The sequence below is a fragment of the Glossina fuscipes genome, unplaced genomic scaffold (assembly GCF_014805625.2).
Source record: "Glossina fuscipes isolate IAEA_lab_2018 unplaced genomic scaffold, Yale_Gfus_2 257, whole genome shotgun sequence".
Classification (NCBI taxonomy): Eukaryota; Metazoa; Arthropoda; class Insecta; order Diptera; family Glossinidae; genus Glossina; species Glossina fuscipes.
This window is the reverse complement of record NW_023998600.1, coordinates 1,094,889-1,122,181: the sequence shown is the minus strand read 5'-3', so window position 1 is coordinate 1,122,181 and position 27,293 is coordinate 1,094,889. Positions and strand designations below refer to the sequence as shown.

Here is a 27,293-nt window from a genome sequence, read left to right as displayed (position 1 = left end):
TTGCTAACCTCAGTTTATGTTGTATTGCGGGTGAGCACTTTCAACAATTTGACCCATATTCAACTAAAAGCTACTTCCAACCGTTTTCTAATTTTGTAATCAAATTTCACCAATCGGGAGCATTTTTTTCGCAGACCGATCGACAGAAACACGTTATTAGAGAAACGTAGGTTGATTCAGAGTTTGATATTGGTCAAGAATACGAGTATTTGGCGGGGACTGCGAGGTTTTTTTCTGCATGTCGTTTTGACAAAATGTAGAAATTCTTTCGGTCTTTTAATTGCAAAATCAGAAACGACACGTGAAAGGAACACATTCATATATGTACTAAATTTCGTTAACATATCTCATTGTTCGGTCTTTGGTTCAATCTCCAGTTATATGCAAAAGTTGATGTTTTATCGGGGTCCATAATTGGATTTTGATTATGGATAAGCATGACTGACTGACTAACAAACTGTTTTGCATTTCCTTTCCTATTTGTGATATCGAATCATTTTTAAGAAGACAAATATGTGATTAAGTGACATGAGCGTAGTAGGGTGCAGAATGTACTATTTTAAACGCAAAATTATATGTATACACAATTTACTTACCCTTGGTTCCTAGCAGTCTTTTTGATATGTACCATTGAAATATTGCCATTTATTTCTCTAGTGTTGCCTGTGCTACCGTTCGAGTCTTTCCCAGCCGATGTCGTACTATTCGCCGATGAAATTTCTTCGGTCGATCTTAAAGTAAGCGTTGAAGATTTCTCTTTCATTTCATTGGCTTGTTCAATAGCATAACTAATTAGGGAGGAGCGAGCCTCAAGCAGCATAGCAATAATAGGTGCTTCTTCGGCCGGTACACCAGTTTCGGGCCATTTATACCAATAGTGTGTCAGTTCGCGTGTAACATTTTCTCCCGTACGCTTCAATTGTATTGTGGATATGGCGTATTTGTCTTTAATTTCACGATTTTGTAAAGTAACTTGAAAATCGCCAAAGGTGCTGTGATTATCTAAAGTCACCGAAGGTGGTAAATATTCCGCACATTTCTCAACACCACTCTCTATAAGGTCCGTCGCTTGAATGATGACTCGTGATTGCTGTTCCCAAATCATACGCCAAAAATCTTCTACAGTTGAATCAAGGGGAGCTTGACAAGCTATATAATATTTGGGCGAATCTTTAGGACCCTGAAAAATTAAACAAAATATCGCCTGATAATTAATTAACGCACTAACAATTCGTTTTGTCAAACACTTTCACTTTCACGAGGTCTTATATTGTTAATCACCTTGTAACAACAGTTTGGCTTCTCGTTTTTCGTTTGTTCAAACATATGAGTACACACAGATTTGCTTTTATATGCATTGTGTATATATTTTAAACAAAACTATGTTCTTTTGTTTATGATAAAGAATCAGAAAAACGAACGCTTACTATAATTAAATACTTAGAAGCATATTAATAGATACCCATAAGCGTAACTGCACAGATGGTTGTGTTTAGTTCTGACAAATTACAATTAATACCGAGAATCTTGCACTTGAATTATTGCTTCGCAAATGCACATAAGATATTCTTTACTCTCATACCCTATACCATAATTGTGGCATACGGTACTATTAAGTTTGTGCGACTATGTGTAACATCCCGAATGATTGCAGGTTAATTCATCTTTTATTATACCGATCGATTGCAAATCATTTTCTATCCCTCTGCCTGTTCGTTCGTATATTTTCGCGTTCGATTTGCAGATTGCAGTTGTTGAACTCTTTTCACTGTATTTTATAAGCTTTGTGAGGTGTTTTGGATCAAACACAATGGATTGGATTGGTCTACTGTTGACATCACTCGCCATATGGCAATGGCTTATTTTGAATAAGACGTTACATGAAAAGAGTCATTATTTTCAAAATTTCTCGACAAAAATTCCTTAATACTAGTATTTCCACTTACTGAATTGTTGTAAAAAACTCGGATTGGACGAGTCAATTTTTTAAGCTCCCCCCCACAACTGCTTCTATGAAAAGTAAGCCTTTACATGGCAAAAAAGTGAAAGTGAGAATTGGTTCGTAAAGGTAATTTGAGGTTAAGTGGAGTAAACTGGGATCACGTACGCCTATTTTCTGGATAACCTATCAAATGAAGATTCTGATGAAAAGTATGCGTTTGCATAAAGTTAAAGGTAAGTAAAAATGTTTAATTTGTAGGACCTTGTGACAAAAACGAGTGAAATTTAAATTTACAGAATTTGGACTATGTAAGTTTACTCGCTTTGGACTCGCTCTCATATAAGGGCTTCCATGAAAAGCAACAAAATGTATATATGTGATATTTTATTACGAAAATAAGTAAGGATTGCTTTATAAGTAGTGTATTTAATGGATGGTCTGGCCTGGTTATAATGTTTTTACTCTTATATGCACATATATGTATTTTTATACAAATATCTAAGCAAGTAAGTAGTATAAGAAAATGAGTCGACAAATATAAATATTTGCAGTAGAGTCTATCTATACAATAAATTTTCTTCTACTTACTCATTTTCTTATAAATATTCGTAAACATTTAGAAACTTGAGCAATCGTAGCAGAGACCACTAGCGATAGATGATCCGCTGAAAGTGATTTTTATTATATCAAGCACATCAAGCGTAAATTAGAGGACTTCATGGAAGAAGAAAGGCCTGTCGTAAATACAAGCACAATAGTCGAACGCGGACCACTATTTTCGATCTATATCACGTTGTTTTCTATAGTTATTCATATCACGACTTTTCAGAAAAGCACTTTTTGTGGAGAAAGGGTTCTCCGACCCGAACGAATTTAATAGCGTTCGTTCCTGTGTCAAAAGGCGTCGGTATACCAAAACTCATCAATCCGCGCAAGCTTGTACCGCAAGGAGGTTCTATACACCTCCTATTTTAATTCAAGAAAACATTATAGGCTTCATAATATGTATATATAATATATATATATATATATATATTTTTTTTTTTTTTTTTTTTTGATCGACCTAAGATTCTAAATCGATTTGGCTGTGCTTCCTGTTGCTGGCCTATCCGTTTGTGGTTTCTTGTTTGTTTGCTTATCATTGTTGTAAAAATTGAGGTTAAGCTACGGGATTTTGCTTAGAAATTCTTAATTGACGATCCCTTATCAATATGGCCCACCCTTAATAGGCGAAAAAACTGCAGTTTATGGTGTGTAACTGTCCCAAATATTAAGATAAAAAGATGTAATTGAATACAGATCTCTCTAACTGGTAATCTTAAGTTAAGTTTGATCCGCCCAAAGTTGTGTCCGTCTTAGCCAAATAGGTTTAATTTACAATTCATAACGATCGCGAAAATTAAAATTAGAAATTAAAACAGCACCAGGCGTAGATATCCTTACCTGAGAATTCTAGATTGGACTTCATCCGCCTATAACTGTGCCTATGGTCAATAAAAAGTTTCGACTTCGATAGAAGATGTTGATCGGAAACACGGTACAAACGTTATCAATCGACTTTAGAAGAAAAGCAGAAAAAATTCGGTAGTAGCTTGCTTGCGATATGGAAAAGCTTGTGCAGCTTCTAAGTAATATCGATCTACAAATGGGGCAGGTGTTAAATATTCACCATAACCACATACATATATACATAGCTTTTTTCTGCACAGTTTTACTTATGAGAAACGGTCCATAAATCTGCATTCTGTAGGTAGCTACTGTAATTTTAAATGGACTGTAAATTTTTTCATCTTAAAGTTACTCGATCAAGATTGTACGTAGTAGTTTATTAGGCGAGCTGTGTTCTAATGCAAATTCGTTCAATTTCGGCATATGCATTTGCTTAGTAGTGCTTACTATTGAAGTATTGAAGTAATAGAATTGTGCAGAATTCCTCTTCAAAAGTTTGACTTCCTTTTCATAATTACTAACTTCTTTACGATCGTTTTTATGCCCTACACCATTTGTGGCATAGGGTATATAAGTTTGTGCGAACGTCTGTAAAACGAAGATGAACCCTACTTTTTTTATAAGCGGTCTGTCTGATGTCTGTCCGTGTAAATTCTTGCTCAAGCTACAAGTCGCAATTTTAGAGATATTTTGAAGAAAGTTAGTGCACTCACTGTACTGTGACCCCGTATTGAATATGGTTTAGATTGGACCACTTTTTTGATCACACCTCTAAAACGGCCCAATTTTGGAAAATCGTTACATAGAAAACGTTTCCAATTTTCAAAATTTTTCGACAAAATTCGCTCTGTAAAAATTTGGAAATTCTAAGTAGAAAAATTTGATTCACCTGTGGCAACTGTTTGAACCCTCTCTCACATAACCATTCCTACGAAAACTGAATCTTTTTATTATAACCAGTTATAATTTTTAATATTTCATGATGAAAATTACTTCATAATAGTAAATTGACATATAATTCCACCTTACCGAATTTGGATCAGGTAGATCTGCAATATTTACACACAGTAAGTGTGCATGTGATTTGTAATTCCCTGATTTATTATCAAATTTCTGTTCTCCTTTTATAAATGATAATAATTATAATTCTAAGAAGACTATGTGTCCACATATGTGGCCAAAGACATCAAGGGATTAAGCAGTGTGAAAAATCACACATTTATTCCAATTATTTAAAGGCTTTACTGTACACGTTTCTACACTTTCAACTCTTCTTCAAAGCTTTCGTTTATGGAAGATATGTATATTTCAATGAAATGCTTGTTAAAACAAATTTGAATAATTTTTATTTATTTATGAAACCTGTAGAATATTACATTTGCAGGGTCTCTCAAATATTTGTTCTTTGATAGCATAAACAAATATATAATTAATAAGTAAGTTGCCTTTTTAAATTTTTTTCTTTTTGTTTTTAATAAGACCAAACACTCAGCTATTATCCCCTACTCATGTGACATGGTGACTATCAAAACGAAAAGAGAAAGAAATAGGAGGGTAGTGGCGACAGCCTAGTAGTAGTAGTAGGTGTGCTGGTAGACGGCAAGTACTGAATTTAAGATTTGAACTCGCGAGCACTGATCAAGTCAGTCGCGGTTGTTACCTACTCGGTTACTCAGGCGTAAATTTGCAAAAAAACGGATAATATTTTTTTGATCGCAAGCTTGTTAATTGCCCAATTGGGTGTGCATTCTATATGATTCTAATTTTAGATCGACCTGGGCTCATCACCCTTTGCAACTTTCGAGTTATTTTGGGCTGGTTTATTCGCACTTACGAAACTTGACCCGGAATAACAAGTCAGAATATAAATAGTAGCGTTCGGATCAGCTCTTGCAGAGCAAATAGACGGTTAAGCGATAGTTCCAACAACACATATATTCTTAAACCGTTTCAGATGCTTACTGAAATGTACATGTAACTCTACATCGAACTTATGTTTGATAATTCTTTAGGTTAACGCATACTAGAAAAATAAATTCAATCATCCATTTACACGAATCTGTATGAAAAGGGGGGCATAAATTGATGCTATGGCAATACCTGCACATACGCAAAGTATATGAAAAAGCCCTTTCTTTCTTTTGAAAGCAATTCATTTGCCGCGTCTTTCCTGGAAAGTCACTATACATTTTATTGGCTGTGTCAAGCTTGGTGAATAGTCTCACATTTAAAATGATGGTGCCACGATGTCAAGATCAATTGCACAGATTTCATTGTTGTACACGCAAGTGCATCGAGTTGAATCTTGTAAAATTCCACATACTTGCACGCGAATTGAATTTTGTTTTAGATCGGAAACAAAGTTAATACCATTGTCACGCGATTGAGAACTCGAAGCTATGAGAATTCGTATATACTTGACCTATACATCAAACGTTTAGTTAGAGTAAAAATATTTCCTAGTCTTCTGAAACCCAATCGAAAGTTTATCCGTGTTTTTCCTTTTTGAAGTAAGTTTTACTAAAATGCGTTATTTACTTTTCTTTATTGGTCGCGCTAGATCGCAGCAGTGCTTCGCTGCGCCACTCCACTAATGTGCTAATTTGCGACAATAATTTTTCTGATGTACTAATTTTGTCATGATCTCCCCTCTCCTTGCCCGAACCCTCTCTATCCCGACCCATCCACTCTCTATTAGTCCTCATCGTCTCTCTATTTCTTTCCATCTTCTGCCTCTTCCTCTTATTCTCTTCAATATGCATCGGAAACCTCATGTGCTTTATCTGGTACGATGGGAATACTGTATTAATCTTTCCAAGGGTTTTTTTTGCATCAAGAGGTATGTAATGGAATTCTTGAAATAATATATAAAGAGATAGAAAGTTGATGCTTGAAGGGGGAAGGGTTTTTTTTGATTCGCGACTCAATGGTCGCGGGTTCAAATCTCACGTGCGGTAGAGTTTTCAATGCAAGTGAGCATATAATCTAAGTTAACCGGTAGCAAAAAAAAAAAAAGTTTTTATTCTAAACACAAGCTTTATAGTCATTTTTCATCTGATTTGTTCAATTGGATCAAAGCAACAACGAAAAATTGAAACAAAAAGACCTGAAAACCTGGATGCCGAGTGTAATAGTGATTAAAAATTTTTGAGCAATCCATTAGATCTACGATGATGGGAAAAATTTGATATCTATATCAGGTAGCATAAAAATTTTTGTTTGAGGAACTCTGCCTCGTTGCGTTAAATGGATCGTTTACAATTTTCTGCATTTCAAGAACACTTGTTTTCTTTTAACATATGTTGTGCTTAATGATTGGTTACTATTTTGTCGACAACCGGCTTTAAGAGTCATTAAACATATATATCATATTTCAGTAAATTTTGTTGCTTTCTTATAATGTATAAACATGTAAACCACAGAGGTAATAATACGGAGAAAACACCTTAAAAAAGCAAGTTACGTTGCAATAAATTCTGAATTACTTGAGACTGCTGTAGCCGCTGCTGTATAAGAGTTATTACAGTCAACACTTATCTTAAATGATGGAATTTGATACGTGATATAGAAACTAATGATCTTTGAAATAATTATTCTTTGCAATTGAACAGAATCCGTACAGGCATCTAAGCTATGAAGTCAACATACAAATTCGTTTCTGTTAACGTCGTTATCCTAAATGTGAGCGAATCTTTGAGTCGATTTAGCTGATTTTCAAATCGAATGTTATGATCAATGTTGTATGGAAATTTTGGGATATTAATAGGGGCATTAATGAAACAAATAATTGCAACTTTTTAATTTTAAGCGGATATAGGGAGCTATTTAGATAATGTCTGAACTTAGCTTAAAAGAAGTTGAGAGAAACATGGGAACTAGTAGCCCATAATATCCAAGCTTTGTGACCGCAAATGGGCGATAGCAGTGCGTAATATGCGGCGAACTCGATTCCTGAATTCATGCTGACCCATATTTTATTGGAATTTCTATACATTAACTGCCAAATATTTCTCCTCTTGCTTGATACAAATGTTAATGATGACGTATGATTTGCTTTCACTTAGTTTAAGGAGTCTAATCAAACTAAATAAAGGTATGGGGCTAGACATAGGTCATCTGTAACTAAATAACTAATTTACGAATTGTGTCATAATTAATTCAATTTTAAATTCTTTTAATGTGATTGCTATTAAAAAAATTCATAGCTTACCCTCACATAATTGGCATTAATGTATTCCGTTCTGACATCATCGTTCAGTCGTTGCAATAAAACCCGTGTTTCCGGAAGCGGTACAACATTAGCGTATCTATATAAAAGAGAAAGTTCATTTAGGGCAATTACGTAAAAAGCCGGTGCTATTTTGAAAGTCGTCTTTTTACCGATTTTTATCTTCACATCCTAGAGGCACTTCATCCGGTCGCGCCGTCACTTGTGGTACATCACGAAACTCTTCATATATATTTGATTTCTCCTGAACAAATCGAGCCAATTCGATTGTACTTAAGGCATTGTGGCGTAACGAGGGATCATCGAATGCTAAATTAGCATGTGAACGTTTCGAAGATCGCAAAGCGGCGCCTTTCAAGCGCATGCTATTGTACACGGAAGTATTATCTATGGTATAATCGTCTAAACTTACTGGCCGACAGCGTTGACTGTACGATGATGATTTTTGTCGCTTACGCATTAGATAAAGAAAAGCAACAAGTAGTATAAGGGCTACAACACCAATGACGCTAACCGTTATTGCTATAATAACATTAACGTCTGTTTCGGCGGGACTTTCAGACGTTTTCGTATATAAGTGACCACCACCACCACCAGTGTTCGCATTACCCATAACGGTTGTAGCTAAAGTGGGTACAACTACTTTAGGAGGATAGATACTCGTTGTGGTAGTGATTTGAGTGCTGGGCGTAGTGGCGATTATAGGTGTTCTCGCTGCCGGTATTTGTAAAATTGTCGTTGCCTGCGGGGTTTCTGTTGTTGGATTATGTATGACTTTATAGATATCTTCAACTTTTGTTGCTATATTTACAGGCGTAGCAGTTGTTGCTGTCGTTGCTGTTGGTGTCATCATTGTCGCAATAGTAGTTGTTGTTGTTGTTTTCGTTGCTATGGCAGCGCTTGTGGTTGTAGAATAATCATCCAATAAACTTATTAAAGTTTCCTCAGTTGTGGTATTCGTACTCATTGTTGTATTTATTGTTCTAATGGCTGGTGTTGTTGTTGTTATTGTTGTTGCTGCTGCTGCTGCTGTTTTTCTTGTTATAAATAATTTATTATGACTGCCTTTCTCTGGCTGTTCAGTTTCGTATTCAAGCTTCTTCTCGGATTTCGTTTCGTTTGTTTTTATTTCTGCGATATTAATCTGCTTTGTTTTATCCTTAACGTTTGTGTTGTTTTTATCTAATACCTCAATAGCGTTTGTTTCTATAGAGCTTTCAGACGAAGGTCTTAATGTTCCGGAAGCGACAGGTGTTATCTCGGTTACACTTGTTTTTGTTTCACTTATCTCTTCTGACATTACCGACAACGGCAACGTGCTCGTCGTGCTATTTGCAATATTTGCTGTTATTGTTAGCACAGTTGGTGAAGCTAAAGTGACATCTGCTTTAGGGGTTGATTCGATTATTGCTGTTGTTGTCGTTGATGTCGTAGAATTTTCTTTAACTTCGCCTTTATTTTGCTCAACTAATTGATTATTTAATATTGTCTCAGTTTCCGCGCTTGTCGATGCCGTTGTATGCTCAGTCAATGTCTCTTTTGATGGCGTTATTGCCGTTGTTCCTATTGTTGTTGTTGTTGTTGTGGTTGCTGTTTCAAATACTTTGCTAATTAAATGCGTTTTAATTGTACTTGAATCGTTTTTGTTGTTGCTCTCTTCCAAATTTATTTCGTTACCGTTTGAATCGATTTCGGTTTTTTGCCATCGCTGACCGTTTATTAATGTGCTGTCGTTGGTGGACAAAAACGTAGGTGTAGTATAAATTTCGTCGTCTTCTATTGTTATTATTGTTGTCTCCTCTTCTATGCTATTTACGAAACTATGACGAGGTATTACGGTAGTAACAGTGTAAACGCTTGATATATGCGATATAGATGCGTTCAACTCATCGTCTATGAGCGTACTAAACGTTGTTGTCTCGCTGGAAGCTTGTCCAACATCAACATTAACAGCTGTTGTGACTGCGTCATCGACACTGGCGCTGGCGTTAGCATGATAATCAGTAACAGCGTCAACATTGTTCGTTTTTATAAAATAATGCTCATCGCTGTTTTGTGTTGTTACACTACGATTTGCTGTCAGTGTCAACGACTCATTAAAAGTTGGGGGTGACTGCGTATCCAGGTAATTTGGGAGTGCCGTTGGCATATTTATAGCGTTCTTGAAAGTTGTTGTTTCGTCTGACATTGGCTGAGCAGTGGACGTTATTGTTTGTGCGGTATCAGCTGCTTCTGTTATCGTCTGCGTGGTAACGGTTGCTGGTGTCTCTTGCGTACTTTCATTATCAATTGTCGATAAAATTGTTGTTACATTTACTAACGGTGATTGAACATTGGCAGGTGTAGGAACAAAAGCAATTTGCTGCTCGGTTATGTTTGGCGAAATCATTAATTCTTTGGATATATTTGACGCAATAGTCGTTGTTGTTGTCTCATCTAAGAAAATCTCATTGTTGCTTAAGTGCTTCTTTTCGGCCGCATTAATCGATTCCACAGTACTATCCTCTATAATTTCTTCTGTGCTATCAATATCGTTTGCAGCTGTATTAGGACCTTGATTGACTCTGCTAGTTACCAAATCTTTATTAGCCATTATTTGGGTCCAATCTAAGAGAGTCTTTTCACTGTTACCATTGTTAGTTAAAGTTTCATTAAAGTTTCTTTCATTATTCGCTTTGGGCGATTGTTTCGACGTTGCTATGGTATCATTTGATTTAGCCACCGTTTTCATGCCTACGAGAGACCATACGGCCGAAGCGTTCGGTAAATTCAATTGTTGAGCATTCGTTGAATTATTATTTATGAATTTGGCTTTTTTCTCAGCGCTAGAGACGCGAACTTCATTTATTTCTTCACTATTGAGTATAGAAGGAGAACTAGAAGAAGACGGCATTTTGATTTCGACATTTCTCTCTACGTCTGAATCGGTTATAGATTTTATGAATGACTTTAATGTGGTGAAGGGATTTGAAGTAATTTTTGCGGTGGTAGTGGTTAAAATTTCATTTTCATTTATGTTATTGAAAATAGTCGTAGTGGTAGTAGTAGTAGTAGTAGTAGCTGCAGTAGTAGATAAAGACTGACCATGTTCTTGTTCTTGTCGATTGGTCGTGAAAGTGCCTTTAGATAAAGTAACGGTAGAGGTTTCTATCCTTTCAGGATCAAAGAATGGCGACTCAGTTGAAATTGTACCCTTTCGGAAAGAGATCTCAGTAGAGACTGTTTCTGCAATCGATGAAGAGTCTAGCCAAGCTTTCTTACCTTTTCTATAAAACTCTTCTTTAGCTATTGGTGGCTGTGTGTGATCGATAGGCCTTTCCTGAGTTGTAATCAATTTTTCGTCTTGTTCAGATCTTTCAGTTGAACTATCAAAATGTGCAGGTGGTTGTGCGTCTGGTTTACTCGTAACTTTTTCTGTCAAACTTGACGTTATAGAGTTCTTATAAGTTTCATTTATGATTTTTAAAGCATTCTCGGTGACCTCCAAATCTTCTTCTTTTTTATCTTCAGCACCCAGCAATTGTAATAAGTCATGATCGAATATTTTCAATGCTGTCTTTGAATCATTAATTTCTTCTGTAGCACCTGTTGGACGATTTACTACATGATTATTATTATTATTATTATTATGTTTGACTTTCTCTTCCTTTTCATACTTGGCATTGATATCATTAACGGAGAGCTCTGCAATGCTAAAATTAGAATTAGCACTGGTGGTGGTAGTGGTGGTTGTTTCAATGTTAAATGCCGCCTCATGGTTCAGTTTTTCAATTGTAATTCGTGATAAATTTAATTGTTTGTTATCTTCATTACTTTCACTAACATTGCTATGAGTCGTCTCTGCGGTATCAACAGTTACAATTTGGTATTTTCCTTCATTTTCTTCGCCAATGTCAGGGTCAGTTTTTGTTAATTTACTTATAATAGTATTATTTACTATATGAACGATAGGAATCTCTCCGACTTTCTGTTGAGGATTTAAGGGAATTTCTCTTTTTTTAATAGTAGCTGGATGAACGTTAGTGATCAATACTGATAGCGTTAATGCTGAGACAAACCAAATGATCACCTTGCTGTTGTTGTTGATTGTGTGGGCATGCGGTGGCATGAACAGGGTCATCATCATATTTTCGTTCTATAACTTAATTGGCACGTCACGTAATGCACTCGTACGTTTGTGTGGGGCGGTTCAATTTTGATTTGAAATATTTTACCTTTTCTTGGTTTCGTTGGTTGTCTTTTGTTTTGGTTATGACAGAAATTTGGTTTCGTTTAAACTTTCAGTTAAACATAAATCAGCTGCATAAGGCAATTAGACCAATGCTATAGTTGTCGTTCCAGTATACTTTGGTCTTTGACATAAGTATATACGTATGTTTATGCTTTGCAATGTTGTTGTCGTTGTTGTTGTCGTCGTCGCCGTTGTCGTTTTCAACGCCAACGTCTATTGCTATTATTATTGATGTGTAAACGTTTGCCTTTTATTTGATTTCTATTTCTAACTTTTTTCTATTATAATTACTGTTCGAAGCTGAGCTTGTTTGGTTTTTGTACTTTGGTAAGTATTCCATATTTTAGTATAGTATAGTATAGTGCATTGTTGGATGGCCACACAAATTCAATTTAGTATTGAATAGTGCGCCATGTTTCGGTCAGCCAGTGCAAAGGAACTCTGTAAAGAAGAGAAATTGAAATTTTTCATTTTACAAATTAATTACATCACAAGTAGTTAGACATAAAGGAGGTCTATTAGATCTGTTTGAAATGTTTGAAATATGCATTAGGAGGGATAGCGAATATGTCTGCGAGTCAGGCCAAACTTTATAATTATATTACACGAATAAATTGGACGTGTGCAGTGAAGTTTTTCTTTTTCCTCTCGTCGTCTGGTAGGGTGCAAAATTCCCTTAAATTGATATACGAGCCCGCTTACAAATTTAACAATGTTCCTTTACCATTAAATTAAGACCTCAAAGTGCATATTTTCAGTTAAAAGAGAGTAGTCATAAAGCGCCAAATATGAGGCAATTCCTGCCTGAGCTTTTCATAGACTACCGTATAGGCGAGTAGACACGAGTCGCAACCATCAAGTAAGTGTTTGTCTTTCATTACTGCGTCTCACTTAAAAGCCTTCAGTGATTGACATAGACCATATAGCATCTTTGTTTATTTGGTTGTTAGAGGTACGAGAAGACGGTGATAGGCCAGGCACACAGAGTTGGCGAAAGAGGGAAAGGTGCGGCCATAGCAGACCGACAAATGTATGCCCGAATAGTTACCGACCATTCATTATAGCTGCTGTCATATGTCAGCCATAATTAAAGTATCGTCTATTACGCTGAGGATTGAACTCGACTCTACCGACTTGATAGTTGCGCTTTTTAATGACGACCCTATGCTGTAGATTAAGTTTGCTTCGTGTGCCGCTTGTATCTGGTAAATATGAAAGAAGACAAGGATGATCTTGATTTCTTTTTCTACGATTTGATCTATCCTATAATATAGTGAAAAAACGTTTGAGATTAGCTTTATGCTTCTGAACGGAAACGTAGTGTAGACGGTAGTGTGGCGAGGTAAGAGGGAAGGTAACCAAGGAGTTTTGCTTAGCAATTTATAAACACCCAACTCTCTTTTATTCGGTAGATGCGCTTCTTAGAAATACGTGCAAAAAAAGATTGCGTAAAAAATACCGTTTGCAGCGAGGTAAAAAGGAAGGCAATCAAAGAGTTTTGCTTAGCAATTTATAAACATCCCACTCTTTTTTATACGGTAGATGAGCTTCTAAGAAACACTTCAAAAAAAAAATTGTGTAAAAAACACATGCGACGTATGGTGAATTTGATAATATGTTTCACAATAAAAATAATGAAAATTCGTTTAAGGTGAAAAAGCTCCTTTTAATTTTTCAAAAAATCGTGGAAGAAAAGCAGTAATAAAATTTTTATATCATCTTTATAAGCCAAAAACTGTACATTTTTGTTATAAAAAACACTGAAATTAGTGTACAGTGAAAACACAGTTCCTAGCTATGTACAACATATTCAAATTAAAATTGAAATTGGAAATAAACATCAATATCTAAAATTTTAATCGCTACTTACTAATCAGCATGTTCGCTCAGTTGTATTTTGCTACTGTATATATTGGTTTCTGTGAGACACTGCCAAAATTAGAATAAAAAAAAAATTTTTTCTTTTTTGGTTTCGTGCTAGAACAAAAAATTCGTGTATTTACACTCATTAGGCAACCGTGTTATTTCAAAATTGTGTAAGAAAAAAAACCCGAAAAAGAAATGGCGATAAGTTTCAAAAAGCCAATATTCATATTTATATCATTTTATAGAAAAGACCCAGATGGCAAAAAAAAAAAAAAAAATTCCTACATAAAGAAAAGGACTACACCTCCTTCTGGCTTCGAAGAAAAGACGCCATTTTGTCTTCATGAAGAAGTTCGTTTCCTAAAAATATCTCTCGTCTCTCATTGGGTTTAGTATATTCAGCTTTGCGTTTCGATGTACGTCGCAACTGCTCGCGGTTGTTTTCAGCCCATGTTACGTAAGGCTTTTTCTCACAATCTGTCAATCTCCGCCATTTCATTCCAGCAGCTCGGCATAACTCGGCTTGTCGTATTCTGACTCGGTTCTTTTTCAATTTCCGGCGATACTCATCTAAGAAAACGAAAAACGATGTAAGAGCTGTCGACTTCTTATAAATCGCCTCTCTTGCGCAGCTAGCACTGGGCGATGCTCTTTTCCTAAACTTCACTACATTATGGATTTTGTTACAAATTTTCCACATTTTTGGCCAGTTTAAAAAATTGAATTAAAAAAATTGAATCAAAATATCAAAACATAAATAAAAAGGAAACACTGCATGATTATTAAAACTGAAAATTTCTTCTTTAAAAAGAAAAGCTGAAACGTATAATTCCAAGGCTATTATTCCTCAAAGAAACGAAGGACAGTTGCTGTAAACTTTGGTTGATGAATAGCTAATGCAAGGGATAGAAAAAGACTTGTCCTGAAGCCGGGAGCTAACTTGAGATGATGGTCGCTTCACAGTAATACATAATGCTATATAATGGATTGTGTATCTATCTCTTAGTATCATTTACGTGGTACTGTTGGGAAAGTTAGTTGACAGGAAACCGGGTTAGGTTTAGTTAAGTTTAACTAGAGCTTCATGTTCCTTTAATATGCTACCAATAATCTATTTGGTTATGTCGGGATTTATATGTTAGTCTAACAATTTCAACGCTATTTCTACCACGATTTTGTGTAGACATATTTCGACCAAAAGGTGTCTTTTTGATACCTTTGCATTTGGATGCAAATAGCTATGAAAATAATTATTAAATATGTGTATATTAATGTACATTGCAAAATTATTGACCTAATGAACTTCCAACTTTTGTATATCAAATTTTATCTTCATTATAAAATATGGTAATCATAATACAATAAAAAAAGAGATAAGAAAAAAATATTTACTTATTCAATAATACATTTCTTGCAGACGAATGATTTCCCTATTGAGCACCTCCTGCATATATATTTGTTGCACAGTGAAGAAACTCTAATTGTTCTATTGCCTGAGCATTGTTTTATTTGGCATTCACATAAGGCTATTGATCATGTCGCCATATTTACTGTTTATCCTTCACGTTCCGCATACTCAACTGCGCGTTCTTCTCCTAACTTGAATATGAAATCTTGAAATCGTGAAATATTCTTGCCCGTCGTTCCTTTGTATAATACCCATGCGTTTATTCCCATCAAATGAAGGATATTATAAAATACTAGCGTAGGCTATCTGCGGCGCTTACATTTGACCCTATATTTCCTAGCCATTTGGTTAGTCATATCGAGCCCAAATTTCGTGCTATTGTCAAATTGAATTGTTTCAGGAAGTCGTTTATTGGTTGTTTTCCCCTTGTACAAATTTATGTCTTGAATTTAAAAAAAAATTCTTTTTTGCTGGGTATACTTTTATATATAGATAGAATTTTCTGATGCGTAAATCGTTCCATTTTATCCTTTATAATTTTCGCTATTCTTAATGCCTAAATTATATGTTTTATTATGCTATGTTGGTGCAAAATATTGTAAACTTATACCCCTTTTAAGACCCATAACCTAGGAAATAATTTTAGCCAATTACAAATAAATAATCACTTCAAATAAAAAGTGGAGGGTTCGATCCCATCCATTTCCAAAAACGTTAAGATTAAACGAATGGAGTTACGAAAATTGAGTCTGGAAATGATTCCGAGTCGGTCTTTGTAATAATAGGTGAATCCTATCCTAAGACATTCTGGGTATTACATTCATCCACACAAACTTAATAAATGCCGTCCGACTAATGCGTAAAAAGGACAATTACGGATATGAAAAAACGTAGTCTAAGCCGCCCATCATTTTTAAACATTTCTATTTTAATCGCGCAAAATCAAAAAAAACAAAAAAAAGTTGGATTTTGAAATCTGTTCAAGACCTGAAAGTTTCCAAAGCCTTTCAATATTAAACGTTTTAATGTGTATGCACTTGCTTCAACTTAAATGTCACTTGTTTTTGATGGGAGTGCCAGTTCTAATTCTATGTATGCATGCACATAAATATTTAGACTAAAATGTACGTTGATTGTACGTAGGAGTTGTGTTCGTAATATTCAAGCATCAAAATAATATGAAAACATTATAGTTGGACTTGGCCGATTATTAAGTACTCTACACCACATGGTCTAACAAACTTTCGCCATAGAACACAAAAATTAGACCCTGCTTTCATATGAACAGTTTTTATTATATGGGAGTGGGTTCAAAGAACTTCTGCAGCCGGTCCAAAGTTTTTATAACAATTTAGCATGGCGAAATACTATTATTACTATAGTTTTGACCACTTTTGGGAGCAACTTTTGAAAGATGGAATTTTTTCCGAGCGTTATATGGAGAGCCGTTGAAAAAAATGGACCTGCTAATTTGGATAATGCGGTGCGATTTAAATTGGAAATTCTTAGTGCCTTTTGATCACACTATGTTTTTACCATGTGTGGGATTATGAAAAATATCATGAAAAAGTTAGACCTTCACAGATATATCGTAAAAAAAATTAGCTAGAAATGGAAGCAAATCAAGAGTACTACCATCACCACTACTTCTTTGTTAACCATTACCTAGCTTACTTAGTAAAACATTTTTGAAAATTCGCCATAGCCATACATATAGCAACACACCAATGGATTACTTAATGGAAATCTTCTTCTCTACTCGGCAAACGTAAACGAATTCTTACAATAAAGCGACTAACTTATTTGTGGATATTCGCTAAATGGGAAAATAACAGATTGACTCTAGATCTAAAAAAGCAATTAAAAAGTACAACAAACAATATAAAAAAATTCTTGTGAGAGTTCACTGGCGAATTTATTTCGTGCTTACACATTTTAATTCAGTTAAATATATTATAAAAAATGAATTATGCTTTCAAAATCCAAATCAAAAATACATTACGTCTTTACAACATGCATAACTCGGGGAATCCCACTCATATACGCATTGCAATCGGCATAACTTAACTGCATTATGAATGATGAGAATGAAAAATTGATGAAAACACCAAAAAGAAAAAAAAATTCATAAAGGGTATTCATAGATTATTGAAAATCGTGTTCAAATAAAACAATTCGTGTAAAAAAACAACCGTTTTCTTTTTAAACCGTGTTAAATCAAATTTCGTGTAAAAAAAGTTTGAATAAAGGTAGAATTAGGTGTATATTACTTTATCAAAACTTTTCGATTCAACAAAAAAATCACAAAGAGAATTCATACAACATTGAAAACCGTATTCAAATAAAACAATTCGTGTAAAAAGACAATCTTTTTCTTTTTAAGCTGCGTTAAATCAAATTTCGTGTAAAAAACATTCGAGTAAATGGAGAATTAGGTGAAAATTACTTTATCAAAACTTCTGGATTCAACAAAAGAAAAATACAGAGAATTCAAAGAATATTGAAAACCGTGTTTAAATAAAACAATTCGCTTAAAAAGATAATCTTTTTCTTTTTAACCCGTGTTAAATCAAATTTCGTGTAAAAAAAGTTTGAGTAACGGTAGAATTAGGTGTATAGTACTTTATCAAAACTTTTCGATTTAACAAAAAACTCACAAAGAGAATTCAAAGAATATTGAAAACCGTGTTTAAATAAAACAATTCGCTTAAAAAGATAATCTTTTTCTTTTTAACCCCTTTTTGGTTAGATCTAATTTCGTGTAAACAAAATTCGAGTAAAGGGAGAATTAGGCGTACATTACTGTATTAGAACTTTTGGATTCAACATCCAATTTTCTTTTCTAAAATGGAGTTGGTAGCCGGTGTTGCTAGCGCTTGATTTTTTACACTAAGAATTTATATAATAATATTATAATAATACTATATATTGCGTATTGCATGCGTATCAAGTTTTGCAATTGAGCAATGTCGGGTATCACATAATAGTTAATTATATATTTATTTGGTTTCTCTTATTATTGTTTATTGCTGAATATGGTGTACAGATAATTGGTGAAAAGTTACAATATACAACAATAAGTGTGTTATTTCATTGCTATGTTCAGGATTTATCACACACCGTCAAAATCGCACCGCACATATGTATTCTCACCACATACATAAGACACTAAATTAATTATAACAAGTCAAAACATTACAATAGGGCAACGCCGACTTTTACACATCCTACATCAATTCGCGTAGTACAGCTATTCCCTCGTTTTGGTAATCATACACCAAAAAGTACACATTATTGTCAGGCAAAGCCATAATATTCATGAAAACCCGCATATTGAAAGATTCGACTTTTTTTCCTTATAAGCGCTTACAAAAAGTAGACCTATGTGATCCAAATTTCCTACCGTTCATTTTTTTGCTCAATCGCTACTATGAATTAATTTTCATCATAAAATATGAAAAGTTAAGACATCTGCCAAAAGGCTTAATACTCATACCATATCTTATATGAGGTGAGAATAAGATATAGACCCATGTGGTTCAAATTAGGTTAATATAATTATTTTTATATTAAATTACTATCATCAATAAGTTTGTATCGCAAAAAAGTTAATAATTAAACCTTCTTTGCCGAAATACTATCATTTTTGTCGAGAAATTTTTAAAATTGCAATTTTTTCCATATAACCAGTTTTCAGAATAGGGCACTATGTGCGGAATAGGCAAAAAAGTGGACCGATACAAATCATTTTCACTAAAGTTTGTTCTCGGATCAAAACACGTCACCGTATCAAATTTCCTCAAAATATCTCAAGAATTGCGATCAGTAGCTTGAAAAAAAAATTTACATTATGGGATATGCTTAACTATTCTATGTTATTTTATGCTATTTTAGGAGTTATTTTACAAAACTATGGTCGATCGAGCAATTTTAAGTCTTTCTTTGTTACTTTGTAAATTTTCGTCCAAATTCAGTTATGTGCTTTAAAATTCTTCTTCTTTCAAGTTATATCATCTAATCAGTTTATCCGTTTTCATAGGCTGTAGTGGATTGTCTAATATTCGATTTTTATTCAATGAATTCCTTTCGGGCTATTCTTTGTATTCTTTTGCTACTATATGCTATATTTATAATTCTTTATGTGCAGTGTAGTCTGGGCTATGAGGTATTGTGTTATTCCCCACGATTGTATGCTATACTCTGCTTTTCTGTAATAATTCATGTTTCTTTAATTTTATATGCGCAATTATTTCCCTAGGCGAACATGTCTAATAGTTCCAGCTCTTTCCCTGCTTTGTGAATCGTTTTCCAAAAATGATTACATTTGTTATTATGTGGCTCGAAGCTTTTCTGTGCTAGCTGTTCTTCACAGTTCCGACAAGCTTAAGTCGATTCTAGAGATCTAAAACAATCGGTGCACCAAATTTCATTAACATATCTCAAAAATTGCGGCCAGCAAAATAAGGCGGACGGACGGACGGACGGACAGACTTAAATCAAGCTACAAAGCGATTCTGAATCGATCGGTATAATAAAAGGTGGGTTTATCTTAAGCCCATCTGCGCGTTACATACATCCCCACATAACTTCATGTATTGCGTACCACAAGGGCTGTAGGCTATAAAAAGGTTTACTAAATTAAGTCGTATATAAACTAGCGGTGAGTTTGAAAAAATTCGGCCCAAACCGAGTATAATTTCTTTTTAGTTTTTATAAAACTTTCATGTCATCGTCAGTTTTGTAAACCTTGTGGGTGTTTTTACGTATATTTTATATCTTATGTTGTATGGTTATTTTATTTACTTTTCGTTTGAATATTACAAACACGATATCTACGTACAATCACCATAAGTTTCAGCCTAAATATTAATGTGCATGCATACATAGAATTAGAACTAATACTCCCACCAAAAACAAGTGACATTTAAATGCACATATATTAGAAGGCTTTGGAATCTTTCAGGTTTTGAGGAGATTTCAAACTCCCAGTATTTTCTTAACATGAAAATAAACTTGTTTAAAAACGGTGGGCTGTTTAGACTGTTTTAGGCTGTTTTTCATGATCCGGAATTGTTCCTTTTACACACTAGTGACGTAGAGTATATTAACCGATCGACTCAGAACCATTCTTAGAGTTGATTGGTGTAAGTCCATTCGTCTGTATTTTCCTATGGTTAACCTACAGATTGCGACTTTGGAGACATTTTGACAACATTTGGTATACTGAGGTGTTTTACTTCAGGCACAAAATCTATCGAAAATGGGTAGGATCGATTCGTTCTTATGTCCTCTGTCCGCATTGAGCTAATTTAACGGGCTGAGTACCTTGACACCCTTACCTGGACGTTCAAGTGAATCTCGTTTAGTAGGAATAGTGGTATTTTACCTCCCATTACAAGCTCCCGTAAGCTCCTTTAGGAAAAAAACTGTTAGCATCAATCTTCTTTTTTTTAAACACATGGATAAGGTGAATTAAAAGCACCCTTCCCATGTACCATTGCTGATCCAAGCTTTCCACAGTAACAACAGTAACTGGGAACCAAACTACCTCGACTTGGTCTTACCAGTGACATATATACAACCCTTTGGTTATATATAAGCGTCGTCCAATTATTTAGAACACGGGTTTATTCAACTTACAGAGGCCTCCGCTTCAGGCTGAATTTGTAGATCAAAGGATATTTTGACGCCAAACACTACACTTAGATCATAGACGGATGAAACTGTCTCCAACATCTGATGAAATATGATGCAAGCTTTACTTATATTTCAACGGAGGTCTATTTACAAGTTATTTACAGCAACTTATAATTAGAACCGTTTAATTCTTGTTCTAATTTTGCCAGTTGGAATATTGGAATTCAACTCTCTTGACTCGATTGACCCTGCCTTCCTCGAATATACCTTTTCACAAGCAAGTTACCAGTGCCTAACATCATAGCGACATTTATGTGCTAATCTCTTTTCCCGCTGATTTTTGATGAATGTGTATTTTGTTTCTCGTTTCTTTGGAGTTTGCTTTCTGGGAAAATCAATTAATTGCTACGAAAACTCAAATCATCGAATGTGGGATTTCCATAAAAGTATTATATGTTTATATAAAGTAGTGGGGGTGATGAAATGTCACTACAATATGCTCCCCCTTTTATTTCGATTTATTTGATCTTCTTTATTTTAAAACACAACTCGGTGTTGTTGTTGTTGTAGTCTCTGCCGAGTCGAAGGATTTTTCCCTTAGTCAGATGATATTTTAGTGGCTTCTCTTCGCTATCCCTTGGCTCTAGAATAAATCGTTTATTCTTCTTCGCTTACACACAATGCTTTCTTCCTTGTGCTCCAGCTGTGTACTTTATATTCAACCACTAATTCCACTTTCTTATTATTACAATTTAAATTTCTTCCATGCAAACGAGTTTCCTTTGCTTATGCCGGTTTTGTTGTGTGATTGGTTGGTTGTCGACTCGTCCTTTGCTTTTCTTCCTCTTCCACACAAATCTTTTTTACGATTCTTGATTTGTTTTTGCCAAACCTTTCCCTCTCCGATCCGATTAAAGTTAGTTTGATTTTATACACATTTTTTTTTCCATTTATTTGCCTGCTGTCGCCAATTACAGACCCGTTGACAAAGCGTTGGGCAATTTCTTTGCTTTCAATATAAATTAGATTTATTTTTAATCTTAGAATTTGTTTTTTTTAAAGAGAAACCATTTTTTTGGAATAATCAATCACAGTTTGTTTTTTTTTTTTTTTTGAGTCCAATTGAAAATTGAAAATAAAGTAAAAGTAGAAACAAAATACACTTAAGAGTATTATATCCATAGTGGTGGAGCGGAATATCATTACAAATAGTATTTCGATACATTAAGTTAGTGTGCAAAATTTGGAGCGAACGGGCCGATGTTTCGAACCCCTGTTTTATATAACCCTTCCTATGGAAGTAAGCATTCATGTGGGAGAATGGTTCAAGTTTTAATATTCCAGAGTGAGAATTGATTCGCAATCACACTTAAATATTAAGGGTATCATATTTGGATCAAGTTGGTCTATTTTTTGTACTCCATCCCGTAAAAGTTGTCTGCTGAAAAGTAGCCCTTTCCATGACAAAAAGGTACAATTTTCATACGAACGAATTTTACGATGTTTGGACTATGTAGATCTATCACATGCCGCCCCGACCGTTTAATTATTAATGCGTTATGACGAAAAGAGGTGAATAATAAAAGAGTCTTTGACATGAAGATTAATTTCGCCTAATTCGGATCACGTCAATTTCGTACATTTTTCCCATAAAGGCTACCAGTGAAGAATTCTGCTAAGCGAAGTGGTGCAGGCTAGATGAAGATCGAGCTTGCCCGACTATAATGGTTTTACTTTGTTTAAGGGATAAAATTAGTACACTTGGGATTCTTTTCATTCGGCATTTCCTAAAACTGCATAGATTGACTTCACATGGAAACAATTGTCGGGTGTATAAAAAGATGAGAAAAGGATTCCTAAAGTTTACTTTTAAGCACAGTAATGATCAAAGCAAAAAGTTACTTAGGTCAAGAGGAGTTTTCCTTCTTTTTTTCCTTATTAGGATCACAGTTTCACATCATTGGATATCAATGCAAAGGTTGGTAAAGTCTCTTGCAAGCATTCCTTTCAGTTACTTTTACCGAATGTTACCTTTCAAAGGATTAAGTTCTGTGGTTGCAAGCGATGAGAATATAAGACCGATAACTGTAATTCGTTCTATAAAATTAATTATACGTTTTCTTATACTTAATAGATGATAGCTAAATACCTTTAGTTGATGTCTGCGATGAGATGCATTTTCACTACAAACTGCTTCTCTACGATTTTTAAAGTCTTTGTACCAACTGTAGACCTTTGATTCATATTGATAACATATTCTTGATGCGTCTGCATAAGAATTTTTTTCCGTTTATTATTTAATGCAAATTTAATAAAAATTATATTTCGATTATTTTTCAAATTCGCGGATAAACACTTCAAGTGATTAGAAAACACTTCAAATTAAACACTAATGATGTGAATCGAATGAAACTTCTCTCAGATGTCAATCACAGATGAACTAACTTAACAAAAGAGTTTGAATTGACATACCAAGAGTATGAATTTTTCGAAATAAGAATTCTAGTAATTATACCCATCACCGAAGGATGAGTGGCATATTCATTTTGTCAAAACATTTGCAACGCCCAGAAGAAAGCGTCAGAGACCCCACAAAATGTATGTATTCTTGATCATCATCAAACTCTAAATCGATTCTAGCATGTCCGTCTGTCTGTCTATCTGTACAATGTCTGTTGTAAATATTTTCCTGGCCGCAAAAGTGAAGCTATCGAATTCAAATTTGGCGAAAACATTAGAAATTCTTGTACGCAGGTAGGTATTGAAAATGAACCAAATCAGTCGAAGGAGATATCCATACCACCACGTGAATTGAGAACACCTCTGGGAACGAAAAAGTGGTCTTTTGCTTATTACTCATAAACTATAGCAGGTAAATGTACAAAAATTTGAACATATATTTTATTGGCGATGCTGTAGCATTTGTGCCGAAAAATAGAAAAAATTGACCACGCCTACTCAATATTATAGTGCATCAAAATTTAATTACATTTTCAATGTCTTTATAACGCGCAGAAACAAGCTTCAAAAACCCCATACAGTATACAAATTCTTGGCCAGTTTCAAATACGGAATGTACTTAAACACGTCCGTCTGTCCATAGTAGTAAACATTCTCCCGTTAGCGAAAATTAATATATCGCCTACATATTAGCAAAAGTATTCGGGAGGGATCGAAATTTTTCACAGGACACGCCTACAACGTCCACATGCCTCTACGACAAAAACTTTTACTTTGAAATTAGAAGAAACTAACTGCGGCCACTCCATATTGTAGAGCATGAGAAATTTGTTCTTTTACTTTTTTTGCCTTTTTTTTGTGGTAAACGGTGATGGATATAAAAGATTCCGTCCCGAACGAATTTAATTTTCTTACTTGTTTTTTTTTGAACATATTGCATTTTAACAACTTAAACGTATGTGAAAATATTCGAGACGAATAAGGTGCATCATCAAAGACCTTACACCGTACGCAATATTTTTGCTTTTCACTCAGTTGATGTCCCTTATTTGTGTGACTCGGTGACTGTTAGAAAGACGAGTGGAAATAAAAAGAAATAGAAAAAGACAGCTATGCCATTACAGAATGAGCATTCACTACAGGTAGAACCATAAAAATATTCCATCACACTTGAGATTTAAATTCGCGAATATTGATTTTGCAGTCGCAAGTTCTTAGCTACTTAGCTTCACAGGCGGATATGTTGTGAATGCTTACTTTTTGCGGGAGCCCGAATAAATGCTGTTCAACTTTAGCAAAGCCAACACTTTGGGAAATCTGATATATGTACTTCCTTTGCTGGTTATAACGACACTAGTCATTATCATTTTCAGATAATAAAAGTAAAAGTTTCCTCCTTGAAGGAATTCTTTTTCAACGCATCTAAACATCAACAGTTATCTTTGTAGATCGCAGCTTGAAAAAACTTATTAGTCGCTGAATACATGCTTCAATTAAATCAGGCTATGGTTGTTTTGTATGAAGAATGGTTAAAAGCATCCACTGATGATTTGCGTCATATCGAGCAGCAAATGAATACAAATATTATTGTGATATACTAATTTGTGCAACTCCCAACACGCGTTAATAATATTCCAATTGTGCAGATGTTGTTAATATTATTGCAATGGTACGTGCACACAAATATATGAAGATTTGATACCCGATTGTATGGCTAACTCAAGAGGCTGACTCATTACAGTCAAGAATATAATATGTGGACTAAAAAATACTGAGCTTAAATGAGATGTGCTTGGTGAACATCAGCTCATGAATATGAGTTGATTGAGTGAAATGAATGCAAAGCATTTTCATGTTCTTCCGCGTTACCATTGTTAAGAATTCTTTTGTACCTTTTTTTTTCAAATTAAATAACCGCTACAAGTACAAGTACAAGAATTTGTTAAATCATGTTGGAGTTTTATACGCATTTGTTGTTGTTAGTGGCGATTCTCGTCAAAAATCTCATGAAGGTCGAACAACCATGATTACCGTAAGATTTTGAATATATTCAATCAGATGCATGTTACTGGTCTATAGTTCAAACTCTGACAAGGGTGTGAAGTTATATTTAAATACAGATCGCTCTGTGGGTTTAACGTCTACACCTGGCTTGATGCCTTAATCAGACGGGTTGCCTACAACCATAGTCACTCAATTAAGTTGAGTGATCACCCCCTGGAGGGAGAGACAATCCCCTAATAAGGGTGCCTTTCTTACCCCGAGATGCGCAGATGGTTCACCGTATATGGCCGTATGAACCGTCACTCTGGTTAGTGTGAGGCCTAGCTGCACTCGATTGTTCCACTTTGACTTGCAATTGCCAACTACAACCACCACGAGTACTCCCCGGAGGGCCGCACCCAAGCAATCAGGACTCACAAATTGATCAACGTTATGCGTTCAAAAGGGAAAAATGGCGCTCGCTTCCACCATAAGGCTTCCACTGCGCCGTTGATCAATTACCACCATTACCCGCAGGCATCCGTGACGTATGCTCAAAGGTATGTTAGGCGAAAGGGGTAAAAAGCCTTCCGTCAAATCCCTTTTTAATAATATTTGCATGTATTATTTCTCAAGAGGGTTTTTTTATTAATAGGCCAAAGGGGAAGCCATCCGTCAATTCCTTTTTCGTATCATAAATATTCTTGAGAAAAATTCTTATTCCGTTACGACTTCTGAACAAAGTCCCATCATATACCCGCAGGCATACGTGGCTTTGTGAGACGAGCCTCCTGACCCCCGTGGCTCCTAGTTTATTTTACAAAGCCTTTGTCATACTTTGGGCGGTTGTAAAACAACCGCACTTCCCTTCGGATTCTCCATAAATCCTGGTTAGCCAACCCCAGGAACTACTTTTCTTCGAGATATATAGGTCTCGGGTATTGCACTGACAAGGCAGGGGCGATCTATCGTGCACTACCATGCACTCGCTAGATTACTTCTCGTACTTAAACCCGTTCAGAAAATTCCTAGGTAGTAACTAGCTAATGAGTGAAGAGTTCATCTTCCAGCCAACCCCTCCGCCATCTCTCAGAAACTCGTCGCCGAGTTAGTAGTCCAAAACCTTAAACCCTTCTTAGCCGGCCGAAGCCGTTGTATAGACATATGCATGGGTTATAGTAAAATAAATAGAGTAAATATTCACGCTTCTTTTATGCGCGGTTTCACTATTCGCGGTCTAAAAAAATGCGACTCAACTCCCATATTCGCGGCTATAAATTTCTTTATTCGCGGATTTTTTGTGACTGGTTCCGGAATTGTTTTGTTTCTGAAGTTGAAACTTATTTAAAAAAACGGAATTTAGACTTTAAAGCACTTCTAGTTTGGGACAGTGCACCAGGTCATCCTCGCGAACTTGAAACCATGCATCCAAACATCATATTTTTACCTACGAACACGACGATTATGCCAAGGCATAATCCAGGCCTTTAAGCTCTATTACATTACACGACCGCTTCCCATGAAGCGAAAGATATCATATCATCAGTCATATGTATAACTGTAACAATTGCCTTCACCAAACACATTAAACGGGTTTCTTAGAATAGGGCGGATAATCATAACTCATCCCCAATAAATAATAACGATAAGATAAAATATCCGTTAAAGCTATGAAAATCTTTTGCTTAATAAATTAGTTGGTGAAAGTAAGTGTTAGGGCCAACACATAGTTTCATTAGTAAATGGCGTTAATCGTTTTACTATGTCTATAATGCAAAATCTGGTAAGGAGGAAGGTGTAAGTCTTGAATATTAGACCAAGGGAAAGAAGAACTTAAATCAGATGTTAAATTAAAAAAATGTTAGGCTGTTAATAGAGCATTCATTATGTGCTACTTCCATTTTTTCACAGGACATGGTTGGGCGACAGTGAGCTTCCAAAATTTGCCTTTATGTTAGCCTAGATTATGTTAATTATCAAAGTCACATAAAAAACTTCTTGGGGCAAAACTTAATATAACCTGCACATCGTTGAAAAGGCTGTTAATAGAGGATTCACTTCTGTTACAGTTAGTTTCATTTTTCCACAG

The 27,293-nt window shown here is 35.0% G+C and overlaps 1 protein-coding gene across 1 annotated transcript in view; it reads right to left on the bottom strand.

Annotated features, from left to right (window-relative positions):
* Positions 1-27,293, bottom strand: part of LOC119642766 (mucin-5AC) — a 76,745-nt gene that overhangs the window by 1,457 nt on the left and 47,995 nt on the right. The window contains exons 2-4 of the mRNA XM_038042035.1: positions 7,772-12,291; positions 7,602-7,698; positions 597-1,180 (exon numbers count right to left, since the gene is read on the bottom strand). Of these exons, the coding sequence (XP_037897963.1) occupies positions 597-1,180; positions 7,602-7,698; positions 7,772-11,745 (4,655 nt within the window). The 5' untranslated portion in view covers positions 11,746-12,291. The remainder of the gene's footprint in view (positions 1-596; positions 1,181-7,601; positions 7,699-7,771; positions 12,292-27,293) is intronic.